This window comes from Fundulus heteroclitus, chromosome 1, assembly GCF_011125445.2.
Source record: "Fundulus heteroclitus isolate FHET01 chromosome 1, MU-UCD_Fhet_4.1, whole genome shotgun sequence".
Classification (NCBI taxonomy): Eukaryota; Metazoa; Chordata; class Actinopteri; order Cyprinodontiformes; family Fundulidae; genus Fundulus; species Fundulus heteroclitus.
The window spans coordinates 9,357,773-9,377,050 of NC_046361.1; the positions used below are offsets into that span (position 1 = coordinate 9,357,773).

Here is a 19,278-nt window from a genome sequence, read left to right on the forward strand (position 1 = left end):
GGCTAAGTTGGTTAGCTCCTCATCGTGCATGCTTATTGTCGCAGAAGAAGCTGTTGCTTAGACTCAATTATTAAATGAACTGGAAATTATTTAAATACTTGTGATTTTATTGTTGTTGTTTTTTTTCTCGTAGACTCATGGAGTTATATCAGAGAGAATTGATTCTCATATGTGATATTTCTATGTACAAATGGTGTGGCGGTGGCTTTAGCAGAAAATCTGGTGCTACTGTTGTGCAGTAGCAGAATTTCATCAGATTAACAGTGTCCGCTTTAGAAGTCACTGTTGTGCCTCCTGCCCCGCTCTGAGCCTCGTCTGGCAGTGCAGCGTAGAGCTGGGCAGGGCTTGGCTCTCATGCACGGGGGTGCAGATGGTCTTCCGTGTGATGTAGTTGGAGGTCCAGAGCTGTAACCCAGCAGGGACCTTGGCAGCTGACAAGCTTGGCTCGACGTCCGGCGTCCCTGGACGGGAGTCCGACAGCTACAGTAGCAGGACGGGCCACCCAGGTGTTAGCCAGACACTGTGTCTCATCCACGCACCTGAGCCAGCTGTTTGGCCCCTGCTGCTGCACCAGGCCACCATGACCGCACAGGAAATCAGTACACAGGAGACAAAAAGCAGCTTTTTTTCCCTGTGAAGTCCAGAAAACCTAAACCTCAGAGAGATCTTGAAATGAAAGTAATGCCTGAAAAAAAATTTACAATAAATTATCCAAGTTAAGATAAGATAAGATAAGATAGTCTTTATTGATCTCACAATGGAGAAATTCACTCGTCACATCGGCTCATACAAGAAGGTGCAGAGTAGGGAAGGTGCATTCAGTTATATACAGTGAATCTTCATATATACAATGGATCAGAAAGAATACCAAAAAATACAAAAAAGGAAATAGGAATGGGCATATGATGTCTCATTTACATTCTTAGTGGTCTATATATATATATATATATATATATATATATATATATATATATATATATATATATATATATAAACATATCTATATACTTAAATATATACATATAAGTTTCTTCTCTTTAAAGTCACAGATTTCCAGTGTTTTTTTTATTTTATTTTCTATGACGGGTCGCTAAAAAGTAGCGTATTATTATTATGAAGAAGAATATAATACGTCATTTTCAAAGGTTTGTGCAACTGGTGTGTAATTTACTATCGACGCAACCGTTCTCTTAGGAAAACAATGGTTTGTTAGACCACATTGGTGAACAGACAGCATCGCAAAGGCCAAAGAACACGCCCAAAGCAGAGTTATAAAACCATATACCAAGCTTTAAACATCCCCCAGAGCACTGTTCAATCCATCATCTCAATATAGAAAGAGTATGGCTTCAAACCTACCAAGACATGTCGAGCACCTGAACAGACAGCCCAGGAGCACGTTAATCAGAGAAGCAGCCCATAGGGGGGCCTCTGGAAGGAAGAGCAGCGGAGATCCACAGGTCAGGTATGAGAGGCTGTTTACAGGAAAACCAATAGTCATACTGTCCACAAATCCTTATGAAAGAGTGCCGAGAAGAGAGACGTTGTTAAAGAATAAGTCATGTGCAGGACATAGTGCTTCTGGCCAGATGAGACCAAAATGCAACACTATGTTTGGCAGAAAGCTAACAGTCAGCGTCATCCTGAACAAACCACACCCACAGTGACACACGGTGCTGGCAGCATGGAGCTGTGGGAATGCTTTTCTTCAGCGGGGACAGGGAAGACACCGTACAAACTTGGAAGAAATCCCGGAGACCAGGACTGCCCTTGACACACAGCCAGAGCAGCGATAGATTTGTTTAGATCAAAGCTTGTTAATTTGATAGAACCGCTCCATCAAATAATCTGTGACAAGACTTGGACACGTCTGTTCACAGTCTGACTGTAACTATTTTTGCAATGACAAATGGGCCAAACTGCAATGTGTGACTGTGTGAAGCTGGTAGAGACATAACCCCATTTTTAGCTTTAACTGAAGCGAAAGAGAATGTAAAGTATTGGGTCACGTGGACTCCTCAGGGGAATACCAATGCATGCTACACTTTTCAGACCTTTATTTCTAAAATATTTGTATGAAAGCCAAATTTCATTTATTCTTTATTGCATACTCAGTTTTGTATTCTATTGGGATACATAACATCGCAATAGAATACAATGAAGAGGTAATAAGATGACAAAATGTGAAAGAGCCTTTTGCAAGGCACTGTAGATTTTCCTGTGGTGTCACAACAGAGACACTGGACATTCAACATGTCATTTGATGTAAAAAAAAAAATCCTTTTTTTGCTTAATAACAAACCCTTTAATCTCAAAAATGTATCTTTTTTCCCCTGAAATATTGAGATAGCCAAGAAATGATCCTGAGGAAATTATCTTAGAATAAATCCTGACAGGTAGAGAGATCCTGAACTGGACTGCATAACTAATAGGAAACGGACTCCTCTTGTTTAAGCAATTTAGCTTTCAGAGGTCAGATTGTCACGTCTTGAAAAATGCAATACAGAAACACATTTTTTCCCCTTCATGCTTATCTCTACTTGGCAAAACGCTGAAAGCAATTTGCATACTTTTTAAGACCACATAGTAACTGTGTGGGTGGAAGCGTTTATTGATTCAACATACGCCACCATGTTGCAGAGACGGAGTCGATGGCTCAAGACACGATGAAGCCAACATGCTTTTGTCGAGATTTTTTCACAGCAGCATCCTCATCCAATCCCCTCTTAATCAAGTGATTGTGCTTTCACTGATGTTACAGAAGAGGTTTGCAGGCCTGAGCTGGTGAGTGCCTTGGTGCTGTGGCGGGTGCTGCAGAACGCCTTCATTTTAGCCAGCCTCCGACGCTCTGCTGGCTGCCGCTGGACTGATGCACTCCACGGTTAGTCAGCACCCGCGCCGGCTTTGCCAGCTCAGCTTTTTATTCAGTGCCCTGGAAATTGAGTTTTGCTGGCCCCTGTAATGTACTCAAAACTACATCTGCAACCGACTGATAAATCTACGCTTTGTTGCGCTTGACGGATGGCTGTGAAAATGAAATTTCACCGCGGCATGTTGCTGTGTCAGGAGGAAGGTCACCTCGGATTTCCCTGCGTCTCCGCTCAGGGTGAAGCCGTAATGACCGTTCTGTCTCTGAATCTGGTTGCGAACCTTTTAATATTTTTAAGCTCCTTGGGCTGACCGAGTTGACAGGTTTCCAGATTGTTTTGTTCCACCTCTTCATCTCCTGGCTGCATGGCTGCGCTGCGAGAGCAGACTTAAAAAAAAAAGCACAGGTCCTCCTCTGATGTGCTAATATACTTTATTTACTGAGGGAGAAAATCTTTATATTCACAAAGCAGTGCTTGTATGAGTGTGCCTATATACTCACCGGGCTACTGTTTGTTTTTTTTGGTCAGCTTGATGAATAAAGATGGCATACCTTTATTGCAGTAATGCAGCGAGGGTCTGGCACTCTAAATGCCAATTTTAGTCACTTAACAAGGCCTGAAAAAGGAACACCTCTCAGAAAAAAATGTCACAAGACCTCCCTTCCCTCTCCCTTTCACCCTCAGCTCTCTTGTGGACGCTCTTGCGAATTGTATTTCCTCTCTTTCAATTTGCCGACTATGTTAGCACGCTCCACAATGCGCTTCCTCCGGGGATCGTGGGTAGGCAAGAGCATCGGCCCCGGTCAGGCCCGGAGAGAGCCGATAACCTTTCCGTGTTGCTTTAGCACGTTGTGTAAAGAACAATCAGTGCTTATCAGCATCGACTACAGACGGATGCTAATTCAATGTCATGCAGGCAGCCTTCAGTGGGGGGAACGAGAACATGGCAGGCTCGCACTCCGACAACATGACGTCTGCTGCAGATAGATGACTGAAGAGAACGGTGAAATGCGTTATATTGCCTCTCCGTTCTGTGATCCTACGCCTGTAATCTGTTCACTGGAATTTTTTATTTTCAGCTTTACCCTGCAGCTGTCATTTGACGCACACTACCAGTACAAAAGTAGGAAAAAGCATTTTTTTCTAACTGCGTAATGATGAAAACGGATAAATTCAATATTCACCCCCTAATCACCGTGGTGTCAACGCAAAGCAGACAAAGGCTAATGAGCCAACAGCACAAAGAGCATCTCTTATAAAATCCCAGGATGTTTTTTTTTTAGTGAGCATGTTGTTTACAGGTGTAGGGAATAGAGCTGCATTATGTAAAAACAAAGCTTGCTTGAAGCGCTAAAGATTAATCAATGTGCACAAGTAATGTCACTGGAGTCATTGTTAGTCATAGTTAAAGGGAAGCATGTGGTAAGACAATGGGACGTATCTGGGAAATTGCACACTGTTCACAAAGGAGATTGTACAGTTCAGCTTAGTAGAAAAATCACCATTTATGTATTATAAAATAAAAATGTTCATAGATTTAACCAGAAAGACGTTTCAGGGGTAATTACTTCCACCAAATGTCAAAAGGAAAAAAAATCTCATTTGAGCGTAGCTGTAATGAAAGCTAGCATTAGCAACAGAGTAATTTATGGACTGCCATCTGCTCTGTAAAGGTTACTACCACAGGCAATTCAGACATGCAAGTTCCACAAGAACTTAATTAAAATACTACAGGATTTGAAACACATCCGCTTCTAAGGGGAACTTTGCTGTCTGCTGGGTTCAGAAAGGACAGTTTGGTTTGTTCCAGAAAAAAGTTGACATTTGGAAGTCTTTCTCTGCCTTTGTCAGTCTGTCTAATGTGCCTCTTTGCCCTCTTGCCTTTCTTGCCCTCCCAGCGCGAATCGTGCGGAGCCGTCAATGGTGTGAGATGACTCCCTGCCTGGAGGGGGAGGTCTGCAGCCTCCTGTTCAACAGATCCGGCTGGACCTGCACCAGGGGCAGTGGTCGCATCAAGACCGTCACGGTAATTCACACGACGTGACATTAATACACGCCATATGCACTTACAGCAACACACCTTCATGATCAGCGTGAGGTACCCCCATGAGGTCAGGTCAGGTATCGTATGAAGCCACAGACCCAGGGTACACTGAACATGTTATAGTCTAGTGCTCTGTCAATGCTCAAGTTTAAAATACTACACAAGACTAAGAAGTTATGCTCATCTGATCTCTGGTGTCTAAGGTTTATGTATATCTATCTGGTTGTCTGTCTATCGATCGATTAATCGATTTAACTATGTGGAATATGTGTTAATACTGTATTTGAACAAAGAATATATGACAATTATTAACATTGTGAAAACAAGGTTGTCCAATCAAAAGCAAAGGTGGTACAGGGTTGGCCGGAGTCTAGATAAAACATTTTGTCTGTGTGTACGTTGCTCTTGGACTGTCACATTGCTTTTCATGCCTCTGTTTAGGCCTCAAAACTATTTTAAAGCTTGACCAAAGCTAATGGCTTGACCAAGAACTTAGCGATGCTTCGGATATGCTGATTAGGTTTTATCACAAGTTACTTTGAAAATCCAGATTTTGATTCTCATACGCATGTGATCTCAATTTGAATAGATGGACGCCCCAGACTTCGTTCGCATGCTCAATTTGATACCTTTACATATCCCGATATGCTACTGCAACCACATGACTCATCTAGCAGGGTAAAATAGAAACCAGTGTTTTTATTACAAATGCCAGAGATGAGCAACAGATTTAACGGCTGAACTTGCCTCCTGAGGTCTGTGAACAAAGACCACTTGGACAGAAGCGCGTTAGTATTCACACTATTTTTAGCTCAGCTGGATCACACATGATAATTTATATACCATCAAATCAGAGAAGAAAGCAAACAAAAAAGCAAACAAAATGAAAGAATAAGCAATTTATTTATTTATTACAAGGAAAGTGATGTTGGCTTGTGTCGTGGCTCCTGAGGGATAAATTATTCAAATGAAGAACACAGCTGATCTCCCCCAGTCCCCAAAGAGCAGTCGTTTTCTTTATCTGCTGTATGTTCGGCACCACCCTTTGCATGGGAGTATCAAGATTATAAAGTTATTCAAGTTTCTCCTTCAATTATTTTTCTCAGACATCTGTGCTGTGTGCCATGTGATGCAGCAGTAGCTCAACATATATAAAAAAAACTTTAGCATTGCCGTTAGCTGAGTGATGCTAAAGAAGTAGTTTTAGCGGTGTAAACACTAGAGTTAGAATGGAAAATGTTGGTGGAAAGGACAACTGGGCTTCTCTGTTGGTGCTAAAAATAGCGCGTTTTCTCCCCAGTGGAACGTTTTTCTTGTGACAATCACAAGAAGGAATGCAAGCTGTACTTTGGAGCTGTTGCAGGCTCACCACAATACGTGAGGTGATAGGTACTTTTTTAAAGCTGTAAAGAGTAAGTTGAAAGCAAGAACTTATAAATGTCTAGTTCTGTAGTGGGGTTGGATAGTAATTAAGGTAAGCCAGGCATCGAAAAATAATGACTACACTGCTTTGAATATGTCTTTGAAAACTGCTCTAAGTTTAACATCAGTTGTGCAAACGTACGTTAAAATTCTCATGTTTGTCTCTGTTTGGGTAAATATTATACCACCTGCTGGTTTTCTCTACTGTTTAGTGGTGTTACTTTCTCTAATGCAACACCTTGTGTTTAGCACAGTGACTCCATTGAATGTAATAACCGGGGTGTTGGTAAAACTCATTGAATTCAATTAAGTTTGGTTATATGAAGCCAATTCCCAATATATATGGCACCTTTCTCAGGGAGCCATCACAAAGTGCTTCACAGTAAAATAAAATTTAAAAGCATTTAAAGAACATTTAAAAAGATAAACGGATAAAAACTAAAATATGATAGAAAAAAATGCATAATAAGAAAATACAGTACAGTTAGTCAAAGCAGCCCAAGGACCATTGAGACTAAAATGCTTGTTCAAAAAAAGAATGCCTTGAGTTACTCTTTAAAAGCATCAACAGAGTTTAGGACAACAAGCAGATCTCCGATCTATATACCAAACATACATCCTGACTGTTAACAGTGCATTCAGGTTTAGTTTATTATTACAATTGGTTAAAAAGTTTCTTATCTAAGAAAACCCAGCAGATTGCATCGAGCCGTTGACTGGCAGCAATCCCTCATACCAAGCATGCATGTAGCAACAGCAGAAAGGAAAATTCCTCTCACTGCAAGTGACCATCTACTGCGACTGACTGGGGGTTTGAGAAGGTGGAGCATACACACTGAAGAGCGCAAAAGCACTGACCCAGGAGTACTTTCTATGTGTGGGAAAAAATAAAAACGTAATTGCAGTAGTGGCTCCTTTAGAGGTTTCATCCTGGAGAGAAACACAGCTAAGCAGATAAGCTCGGAGCCAGTGTTCAAGCCAAGAGGACGAAATAGAGCATAAACATTTATTTGCCGTTAAAGCTCGGCCAACAGCTACAGTATGTCTAGGAGAGAGACAGGGTCAACCTCTGAAAGACAGGGCCAAGTGTACCGCAGAAGGAGAACATGACATTATTGGCAGCCTTACCAAAGTGTTGCCGCATTCCGAATTAATCCACTTATTTTTTTTTTAAGAGAGACCTGAAGTTATCTTTATTGGCAGAAGCCTTTTTGAATTACAAACCTCATATCTATAATTTATTTCAAACTCCTGCAAACCTCATGCAGAGGCTGAAGAATAGAACGAGGAAGCATGAAATAATGATTAAAAGAAACCTGTCAACATGAGTGAGCAGCAAAAACACAAAGAAAACCCTGACAAACAAAAGCAACCTTTAGTGGTGACTTGTTGATTCTGTAGTCTTACTTAAATGATAAGAAATGTTGGTTAGCACTCCTATCTATTTATCTGTTGCTTAGGTTACTTGGTTGGTTTGATTTTACTTACTTAAGAAAAACAGCAGTTGTTTGCTGCTGATTAAGTCTGACAACATAATGTCAAAAACTACTTTAGAAAGCCTTAAACTCCCCTTCATTACATATAGTATTATAAATACAATAGCACAAGCCTGTTTAAGCAGAGGTAAATAGCATGTTATCTGTTAGGAATTTTTGACACTTTCAAAAATGAATGAAAATTTCTGTGCACATTTAATTTATGACTGAGGCAGTCCTCTAAGAGAGAAATTAACAAATGCACAGAGAGTCAGCGGCAAACTTGTCAATAATTTATTTACCTTTTTTTTTGTTTTCTATTGCCTTTACAAATAGAAGATGCTGTTGGCAACAGTCACAAAGGCTGTTGATCACATTCATTCTGATGAATAAACTTTTCTTTCTAAGGTAACAAATTAGGAAGAAGTTTAAGGTGCTAATTGAGAACTGGAGATCTGTTGTCAAAGTCAAAGGCATTAGTGCAGAATGTGCTTAACAAATTTGTGCTCAATCAACCTTTCCAAAACTGGTTATCATTGTAATAAATCAGATGTAGGGAGTCCTTCTTGCATAGCAGAGAAGTGTTTATTCTAATGTGTGAGGTTTTGTATATATATTCACATTCAGCTGAATGCTCATTTGTGCATGATTATAACCCTCCAGGTATAAAAGGATGCTGAATGTCTATCAAGCAGGTTTACTCACTGCTCCAGAGGGGCACTGACAAAGCTGGTTGTTTTTTTTTTCACGTCTGACCTTATATCTGTTCTAGTCATTATATTATATCATTTATGAATCATAAGGATGCATCATATTATTATAGTATGTCTGTTTGTCCCCTCCCTCCCCCCAAGTCATTAATAGAACCCACTGAAGCTAACTGGGATCCTATAAATAAGTTGTAAACACGAGCAGCTGATGGAAAACATCTGCTGTGACATCATGTATCTGCATGCTGCAGTGCTTCGAATGTTTACCCCTTACTAAATGTTTAACACACTTGACTGAAACTGGCATAAGACGATCCGTATTATTATTTCCGCGGAAAAGAGAGAAGCAAGGCTGAAAAATTCAACACAGCTGACCTCTGGCTGACTTCGTTAGAGATGTAAATAAACAATGCATTTTTAAAACCTCCAATATGGTGTCATCTGTTCCTCTGCAAAGCTCCACAAATGCATCTACGGCATCATCGCTGCCGATGCTGCAGTACCGAGTAATGATGGATCCCCGTTTGAGACGATGTACAGTGGCTCAGAGCAACAGTACATTCCCACTCTGGTCGTAGGTTAATACATTTGTTTTGTTTTTTTGGATGAAAAGAAGCACTATTGTAAATGAACTACACAATTTTGCAAGAAGGGGAAAAAAATCCAATAGGAAAAAAATAATCACTTTCCAGACTCTATTTCTTGCCATCCAAGGGCCTGTAGCCATGGCTACAGGTGTCTCTGCCACTGTGTAGTTCTCATTAAACCACTTGGCCATTTCACACCATGCACCTCTATGCTCAGCCGACACCAGGCTGCTGCCTTCCATGAATACAGCAAACAGATGCATTTCTTCACCTGATGGTCTTCAGACAATTATTTTTAATGGCATAGTGAGAATGGATGATACAATTGTCTGCAAAACCATGCGTCCTTCTGCAGCTCTGGAATGGTTATTCACTTTATATTCTTGTTGTAGATATTCAAAAATATTTTAGAAACTCTTAATACTTTTACCTATACCTTTATTTCAGCTTTACGTCGTTAGCATTACTTTTTAAATAAGTTGTATTTAAAATGTATAAAGCAGGTATCTTTGGTCCCCTTTGAAGACCTGTGAAGTCAGTCTTGTGCTCTCACTTTTCCGGAACCAGTTTTTTTTTTTTCCAACGCTGTTTTCCCTGCCATCCTATCACACTGCTACTCTCACCGGTATCAAGTATTTAGGAACTTCCTTCTAAATGTTGGCAGTTTTTGGCACCTCCACCATAAGTTTCAGCTTTAGTGTAACAAAGGCACGTCCATCAGCATTTCTACCAGCCTATCTGCAACATGAGAGGAAGCAGGGGGGATTGTTAATGCCTAATTTGGAGATATGTGCACTCTACCCTTACTCAGTAACATTTCTAATGTAATTAGTACATCATGCAAGTCCAGTGCTCAAAAAACAATCAAACTCGTAATATACTGCTTTGTTTACTATTTTTGTTGTTAAGCAAAGGTGGAACTACTTCTGTGTTTTTTTTAGAGGTATTTGATAACTGCACATGTCAGAGTGGTTCTATTCTGAGTAAAGGCAGGTGCATACACACGTATATTATGCTCAGATTAATTGACTATTTACGCATGTAAACATCCCAGTCCGATTATTTGAATCTGATCAGGAAATTTTGTCCTTGTAAACATATCTATTGTTCCATCAATCTGATTTTGCAAGGTCATGGCACCTTTTTGCCCTGGGCAATGGCTCTTTTATATCATCTGGTTCCTGTCGGTGCATTGAAAAGAAGCCATACACATAACTCCCACAAAACCAAAAGCCTCAAAATCAAATACTCTGTCCTTGATATGAAAAGCTAAGCAGAAAGAGTCATCTTGCAGCAAATCCGCAAATAATTTTTTTAAAGACATACACAAGCTATTAGATGTAGAAGATTCGTCTGTACCAAGTAAAAGCAAGTAAAACTTGATAAAAGAATCTAAGATAAACACCAGCTAAAATTTATTTTATCTTTAAAAATCATGCTTATGATCCAGAACATTAGACTTTTCCTGTTTTCTGTCCTTCATAAACTGATACTGGGAGCCTAAGAAATTGATGAAAGGTAGGCAATTACCTTTAGCCTGTAGCATGCCTGAAGTATGCTGTTTATTTTGCTGACAGACATGACATCTCCTGACGCTGTTAAAAAGAATGGCTTGCTTTCTTTGCCCTAAAAAAGAGATGATGAGAGCTCCCATAGTGGAAGACGCTTGGCTGTTTTTGTTTTTTTGTTTCTGTAAAAATCAAAAATTCACAATTTCATGTTTTTTGCCCCTTTTTCTACCTTAGAAAATAATGGGAGTTGGAAGATCTATTTATTTTTTTTCTGGTAAAAAAGGCAAAACTACAAGCCCATTCCACATGGAACCACAACAACAAATTTTTGTTGTCGTTACAGTTTTATAACTAGGACTGTTTATTGAAATGTCTTATTCTCAAATTGTATCTGAGAAATTGAGAAAACTGAAGAACATGAAGTTTCACCATTTTCGGGGAATCTCTAACTGTAATAAATTTTAAATGAATTTCACAAATCCTGACATTTGGTTCAGCCATCAAATGTGTAGGAGAGAGGGAAAAGGGCTCCCCTCACCTAAATAAAATCAGCAGTAAATAACAAAAACCTAAAATGAATGATTATTTCTTAGTGTCTTTTTTACATCATTCATCTAAAGCAGGGATGGGCAACTTCCATGATAAAGAGGGCCAAATTTTTTTCAGCACGACCATTGGAGGGCCACATGACCACGCACTTCAAATAATCGGATATGAAATACGCTACAAATTATTCTTAATAAGAGCAAAGTTTAGATGAATTTATATCTGTATGTTTACTGCACCAACATATAACTATTTTCTGCATATAAATGCATTTTAATATGTCCTTAAGCAAAATACAAACCGTTTCCTTTAAAAAAAAAATGCAAAAAAGGAATTTAAACTCCTCCACATCAATGCATTCAGGAGCATGGGACATTTCAACTTTACAAGGAAAGAGGCATAAAACGGCACAGAACTTAACTCAAACAATGACGTGTCTGTCCAGAAACTGTGTGGGCTTTCTTACAATACTGAATGCTCTATAATTGTATTTCTGTTATTTTTTGATTATGCACATCTGTTAGCTTTTTATTCTGCAAAAATCTAATGTCCCATGCTCCTGAATGCACCATAGCTTTCTGATGCTCGCGAGTGCATCACACTGGTCTGTAAACGCGGTGCTGTGTAGATGCTTTGCAGTTTCAAAACTCACGTTGGCTCTCACGGTTTATTGTTGTGTGTGGATTGCAAGAGACCACAACAAATAAATCAGCCGTACCTCTAAAGAACGCAAAAACCTTTGCCGTACTTCTTCCCATTTTGTCTGACAAATGTGACTTTCTCGGTCAAGTTTTCCCTTTATGCCACTGCTAGTGGCCATGGCTCTTGACTTTCTTCCTCGCTGTTGCAAAGCGGCCCGTGCCTGCTATTGTTTGGGTACGGTGCGCCCCCTATCGGTCGAATATATAATTACAAGTTTTTTTTTGTTTTGTTTTTTTTTTTTATTATTATTATTATTATTATTATTGATCCATTCGCGGGCCGCACTGAGTGATGACGAGGGCCGTGTGCGGCCCCCGGGCCGCCAGTTGCCCATCCCTGATCTAAAGTGACATGCAATTTCGGCAAGGGCACAAGTTTAACGAAATTTAAATTAATTCTATAGACTGATTTCCAAACTCATTTGCATTTGTGACAGTAGGGAAATGTCAATCAGGATTACAACCAACAGGGCGGTCTAAATACATAACTTTGTTATTTTTAAGGGCGGTTACACTTGGAAAATTAAGTAAAAAACACTTTCAAAGGCAGCATCTCCCTACTATCTTGGCTGCTTTCTGGTGTACCTGTCCAGCCTGACAACTGGTTTTTAACCGGATAGATGCGGTTGAAATGGAGGGAGGTAAGCAAAGTCCTAGAAACCTCACCTGGTTCTTGAAAAAGGCTTCAACAGTCGAAAAACACTTTAAATATTACTGCCACACAGTTATTAAAGATTTTGTATGTGTGAAAGAGGGGTTTTGGTGAGATGAAGACATTTGCTGGTTCAAGAGTTTGTCAAGAATGTTATGGAAAAGAAGAATGTCAGGTAAGGTTATGAGTCAGAAGCTAGAAAATCAATGCACTTTTATTTATATAGCACCAATTCACAACATGTCATCTCAAGGCACTTTACAAAGTAAAATTCAGTCTTATCAGCCAGACAGATTGGTCAAAAAGTTTCCTCTCTAAGGAAACCCAGCAGAGTGCATCAATTCTTGACAAGCAGCATTCACTCCTCTTGAAAGAGCGTAGAGCCACAGTGGAGAGTCGTCTGCATTGTCCATGGCTTTGCAGCAATCCCTCATACTGAGCATGCATGAAGCGACAGTGGAGAGGAAAACTCCCCTTTAACAGGGAGAAAAACCTCCAGCAGAACCAGGCTCAGTGTATACGGCCATCTGCCTCGACCGACAGTCAATGAATGTACACTAGAAGCGTAAATACATGTGTACAACATGTGTATTTACGCTACGCAACCCCTAAATTAGACTGAAGTTCTAATTTCAGACATGTATATATGCTCCTGTTTGGCAGGGAATAAACAGGAAAACAACATCCTGTGTCAACGTTCCCATCCGAAAGTATCCAAAAAGTCAAGTCTCAGTTCGGCCACAAGGTGGTAGAAGTGACCTTGTTGACGCTGCTGATTCATGGGATTCACTCATTTTTGCTGAGCTCTCTGCCTTTCCTCTGGCAATAGTTCATCAACTGGAGGAAGAAAGGCCAAGGCCCTTCTTCTATTTGGTGCTCTTTCCATGTGGCGATAGTTCTTTTCCGAATACGTAGAAACATGCAGCTATGGAGCATAATTTGCAACATCTGCTGTAAATTTTCTCTTTTAAAAAAACGGCAGTAAGCCACGCTACTTACGCTACGGGCCCGGTGTGTTTCCTCCTTTAGGCTGTTCGGCCTTAATTTACCAGACCAATCACAGCGCAAGAGGCGGGAATTTACGATGCATCACTCTTAGCACCAGAATTACCCATACTGCAGCAGTGCAATTCTGTAACTATAACAGTTAAGGTGGCGCCCACTACAGAGCAACGTTTTAATCTCCTTCATTATGTCCTGAATGACCTGGATATATCTTTAAAACCTCAACAACTGGCTGTTCTATGGGCTAAAACAGAACGTGTCACATCTATAGCTATATGATTGGGTCTAACCAGTTTCCTCTGAACGTATTAGTGCCGCCCAGGTCCTGCCAAACATATCTGCATATAGCATTGTTTCAAAGGTCGCTAATGGGTAGCTTAGCCTGGAAGCTTCAGGTCTGTTTACCTCGGTCAAACCTTAAAACAAAACAGTAAAACACATTAAGAATAAACCATTTCATGCACACCCTGCTTACTCTATGCCAAAACCTCTACCTTTGTCTGGTTGTGGCGACGGAGCATCCGGTTGCAGTGAATTACTCCAAGGTGACACTGGTTCTTCGGCCAGGGGGCGAGGAAGCAGTTGGCTCAGGGGAAAACAGCCGTCTGATCTCTGCACGTCCTTTCTAGCGTAGCTGTGTCCTCAGGCTCCCTGCGTAGCTTGAAGGGGTGATTTTCAGTGGCCTTAGATGAGCCTTAGTCTGATTTTACGTTATTTTCCCGTTGGCTGATTTCACAACACTGGTCAGGCTAATCCAGAACAGGAATGCAGAAGGACAGATGGTGGTAGACTTTGCAAAGAGGATGGAAATGGCTGTAGTGAATACTTTCTTCCGGAAGGAAAGTGGGAAAGGAGACTTGGTGGCAGAGTGAGGATGTAGTGGGACACTGTAAGGACTGAAGAGAGTTGCCAGGAGTACAGAGAGATGTCTGGACTTTAGAAGGAGACAGATGACTTCCTGTGGCGTTCCCCAAAAAGGAAAAGCCGAAAGAAGATTTTAGAGTGTGGGAACAACTTAAGGCTAACTTGACGTTTAAATGTCTCGTTATTACTTTGAATCTAAAGCCTTGGATAAGCTTTCTGTAACGGTAAGAGTGCATGACAAGCGATCTTACCAAACAAATCTAAACAAACAAATCTAAATACCATGGGGTAATGCCCGGCTGATATAATATCCTGGTTGACCTATATACCACAAGTTATTTTGACTTTGCTACACGTTTTTTTTTTTTTTCAGTAGAATTGATAAATCAGCTTGAATGGCAGCAGAAACATAGACATCCCCTTCAGGTATTAGGTTGTCAGAATGAAAGAAGGAGACTAGAGCGATATAACTTATATAGACAGCGCAATCACAGCATAATGCGGCGAGGGATGACATGAAGGACGGAGCCTGAGAGACGTCTGTCCTCGTCATCAGGTACACAATGCCAGAGGTCAGTTTGTGACCTGGTCAGTGAATTTTCAGTCTGGCTTGTCTCTCGCTTTTGATGTTTCATTTCCTTCGCTCCTCTGCCCCATCCGTCTTGCAGCCCCTAGGCAGTTGTGGCAAATTTACCACCATGCTGTATAATGTACCCTGACAGCACTCTCTGTTTAGTGCTTTTGCCTTGGTAGAGACATTAACGCAAATGCATATTACTTGTCTTGCTGGCTGCATATTTTTAATGAGCTGTTGCTGAGCTGCGTTATTGCTGAAGTAATCATAAGTGATGCTTGTGTGTCTCCTCTATTTTTTTTTTCTCCTATCGATGAGATAAGGATGTTGAGGAGACAACAGATGTCCATAGGTATTTGTAGTAAGACCTGCAATTTGAGCAGAGTGCACGAGAGAGGATAACTAAAAGTCTGAAATCTATAAAGAGGATTGATCAGGCAGCAGTCTAGATAGAAAGTGGTTTCTCATGATTGTTGTGATTTTATTCACCATTTCAAAAAGTGGCATGCAGCGTGACTGTGCAGGTCTCTGAGATATGATAATGGTTGTGCTTATTATTTCATGCTGAGGTGCACAAAGTTTGCTGTAGGTGTACTTAGTAGAATAAAACAAAGTGACAAACGTGCATGATTGAGCTGTATTATTCATAAAGCCTTGCATCTGATTAACATAATCACTATTCATATCAATTATATTTTGATCCTGCTTTAATATATCCAAATCAAGTATTAAATCCATTTTGAATAGTTTTAAATCGGCACTAAAAATGTGATTTTTAGCAGCTAATCCAGAAATGTTTTGCAATAGAAAAAAAAGCGAGTCTCCTTTTTTATTGAGCACTGTTGTTTTGTTGCTGGTAGTTTGTATGGAGCTCTACTCAAATTTATCAAAGCGCATTCACTGATAGCATATGTGGACCTGTTTATATAATCGCTTTCATCCAGAAGAAGACATCTAAATTACCACAGGACAGATTACTGTGTAATTAGGTTTAATCCCCAGATGAGGAGTCTGCATGAGACTCCCTCCACCTTATCTTTTTATACCACTCTAACAATGCTGAAGACATTCTCTGTAACGTCCAAATGCCCATTCTCTTTAGAGAATTCTCATCTTTCTGTACGTTTGAGCATAAGATATGTTTTGCTTTCCATCTTTCGTCACTGGGTTATTTAAAAGTTGAAGGGCAGACAAGAGTGTCCTTTTGCCCAGAGAAGAGCCTCTTTAATTTCTTTCTCATAAGGAATAGGCAATGCACACAGTGTAGCTACCGCTTGTTCAAAAGCTACCATTAAACTGTTTTACTGTCTTGGAAGTACTCCATTAAAAACATGTTGTTAAAATAAAAGCCCAGAGATTTAAATTGGTTGATCCTTCCCCCTAGTTGTTCTCAGTAGTTTGCTGGAAATTTGGTCCACTCTAAAAATCTTTTAGGGAGAGACAAAAATGCAGCAAATAACATGGCTAAGCCCTAAACTCCACTTATTCCTCTGCATCGCTAATGCTAATTTAGCATTAGCGATGCAGCGGAGCTAGCTGATACAAGAATTTAGAAGAGTAGTAGTTTAAAACTCCTATGATCCATTGCTTCAAAAAGTGCAATATTGTTAGTTGTTTCTTTATTATTTCTGGCCATTTGGCGCCTATATAAGCAGGTAATTATCATGGTGAGTATGTCCAGGGTTTCTTAGCTATTAGCAGTATTGCTATTAGTGGTTAGAGTAGTCACTATATTAACAGTACCTTCAGCAGGGTTAGGGTTTTTACAAGCAGTTGTCCTACTAAGATACACACACAGTCATGGTTAAACGGGAGTTCATCCCACTTTAATTTTGGGCCTGTGCCTATCATGGATGTATTTAGGGTATTTGCGTTGTATGCAGCTTATTCACAGAATTTCCATTTTAGCTTCATCACATGACAAAATAGAATCAGTTGGGTGTGGTTTTGTTCTCTAGACATAAATAATAAAATAAAGTTAAAAAATTTGTAACTTAAAACCCTAGAACTCACACTTGCTTAATTGTTGTTTTATTGGAGACTGTAGGTTGTGTTCCATTTAACTGCATACAATGAGAAACCTTAATGCCTAACACCACTGACCTAATGCTGAACTCTGTACAACTTAGCAGTACACAGCAGTTGACCAAGACAATCAATGGGAGGATGGATTTCATTCAGACTGAACACTCAGTTTAGTCTAAAGACCAGCAGTTCCTTTTAACTTTGATACCTTTATCATCATTTTTATACTTTGATAAAGAGATTCGGTGCTTTAACCGTATCACACAGGCTCATATTACACAAAAACTCGACACCTGCAACTCCTACTAAACACTTTGACATCCTCCTCCTCCTCCTCCTCCTCCTCCTCCTCGTCAGCAGCCTTTTCTCATTTGTGCATCTCACGGTGGCACTGCCAGGTCACTTCAGCCTAAACTACTAATGGAGTTTGTATATGCAGCCCGCTCTCCACTGCCAGCTAGCCATTAATGCGAATCTCTCTCTGGAGGCCCGCAACCCCCTCCCCATCCCCCCCCCCCATCCCTTTCAGAAACAAGCTGGCAATTTGTCTTCACTAGTGAGCCGATGAAAGGTCTACATATGATATTCTCTGAGGTGGATAGTGCAATTCAAGAGGGCTGGGAAACAGCATCATGTGTTCGGTTCCAAGTACTTGACAGCGGCGTGCGGATGTGAGTTTCAATGTGACAAAGCCGCTCAGAGAGGTGTTTGATCTGTGCACAAGAATGGAGGATGCACATGATTGTCAGGTGGAAATATGACAGACCAACAAATTTTAGGATGAGAAAATGCTTTTACTTCTTCCTGGCAAATCCAAGGGTTGTGGCATTACTTTGCTTCCTCTTTGGCTGGCGAGCGCTCTAATACCAGCTCTTACTGGTGTTCTGCCTCTGCAAAGTGACAATCTCAGTTTGAAACCAGGCATAGCCAAATAAAAAAAGCTATTTCCCAAAGTATTTCGCCGGCTGCATGGCTTTAATTATGGAGTGTAAGTGTTTTAAGCCTTGATTTGAACATTTTCAGACTGTGATTGTAGGTTCATTTTATCCCATTCAAAATACTTGACAGTATCTTAGAAAAACAAGCCTACACCCACACAACAAATGCTACTGTGAGCTCGCGGGTCGCCTGAAAGGAAGTGGAGCAGTTGTAGCTGGACTTTTTCTGGTGCCAAACAAAAGAGGAAGCTGCAAAATGTAGAGCTTGCACACTGAAACGCACAAACCGATTGAACCAGCAGGTCGGAGAGGCTTGTATCTGTTTTCTTTTGTGCCGTTTCGTTTTTTTTTTTTGGGATCTGGTGGCTCTCCTCCAGCTATGTCCTCTTTGTTTCAGATTCAGCTGATGCAAAAGTGTGTAGTCCTGCCAGTGTGTGTAAACACGAGGACATCACAGCTAGTTGTACACCCCATGCTATTCGAGGGGACGGCATGTGACAGAGTAGGTCTGTATTCTTACAGGAGGGGGCGAATCAGAGCCATAAAAGAGACATTCTGCTGCAAACTGTTAAGGTCATGCAAGTATAAGTCCACTCAAGAAAGAGATTCTTGTAAATGAAGTGAGGACATTATACAGGCATGGGGACGTGGTGTCAGAGTGCTGTTATGTAAGGCTTTGTGGCACCTCAGTCATAAAAGCCTCACTGTCCACAACAACCCATTGGGCAGCCCAGACAAGAGTCGCCATGGTCACCGCTGTGCTGGCAGCCCATCTGACCACAAACACACGACTAATGAGATCACACCTCAAAGGAAGGGCAACACACTCCACAGGTCTATCATCGACGCGACTGGCTCTCTGCATCTTCTGCAGCTGAGCTGTTGATTAGTGGTGGATTCTCGAGTGCTGTGGGAGTGAGGACAGATCAATGGCCCGCTCGTTGTTATTATTGTGGGAAGGCAAACGAAAGGAGGCTGCGTCCGAGTAAGAATAAATAGCAAAGCAATAAAATCTCCGACTGGGCCTGGAGTGCTTTGCCAAACAATAGCTTGGCTTGTCTTTCATTTCAAACGGTGTTTTCCCACTGAGCAATAGAAACAGTTTCAACAATAAGGACCCCAATGAGGCTAGTTGGGGTCCTTGTTGAGCCTTGAATACGGTCGGCTAAATTTAAACTTCTTTAGGTCTAAACAGTTTGGTCCTTGTACGGATATTTCTGGAACACAAAATCAGCTGGAACTAAAACTTGTTCAATTGATTTGTACAGTATACGCATGCACAGGCACATCTGTTTGTAACCTTACACAATAAACAAAGAAACAGAAAGAAAAAAACATCGCTTTTTACAAGATA

The 19,278-nt window shown here is 40.7% G+C and overlaps 1 protein-coding gene across 1 annotated transcript in view; it reads left to right on the forward strand.

The window, feature by feature from the left end:
* Positions 1 to 19,278, forward strand: part of tafa5l (TAFA chemokine like family member 5, like) — an 83,002-nt gene that overhangs the window by 47,354 nt on the left and 16,370 nt on the right. The window contains exon 3 of the mRNA XM_012862014.3: positions 4,769 to 4,896. Within this exon, the coding sequence (XP_012717468.1) occupies positions 4,769 to 4,896 (128 nt within the window). The remainder of the gene's footprint in view (positions 1 to 4,768; positions 4,897 to 19,278) is intronic.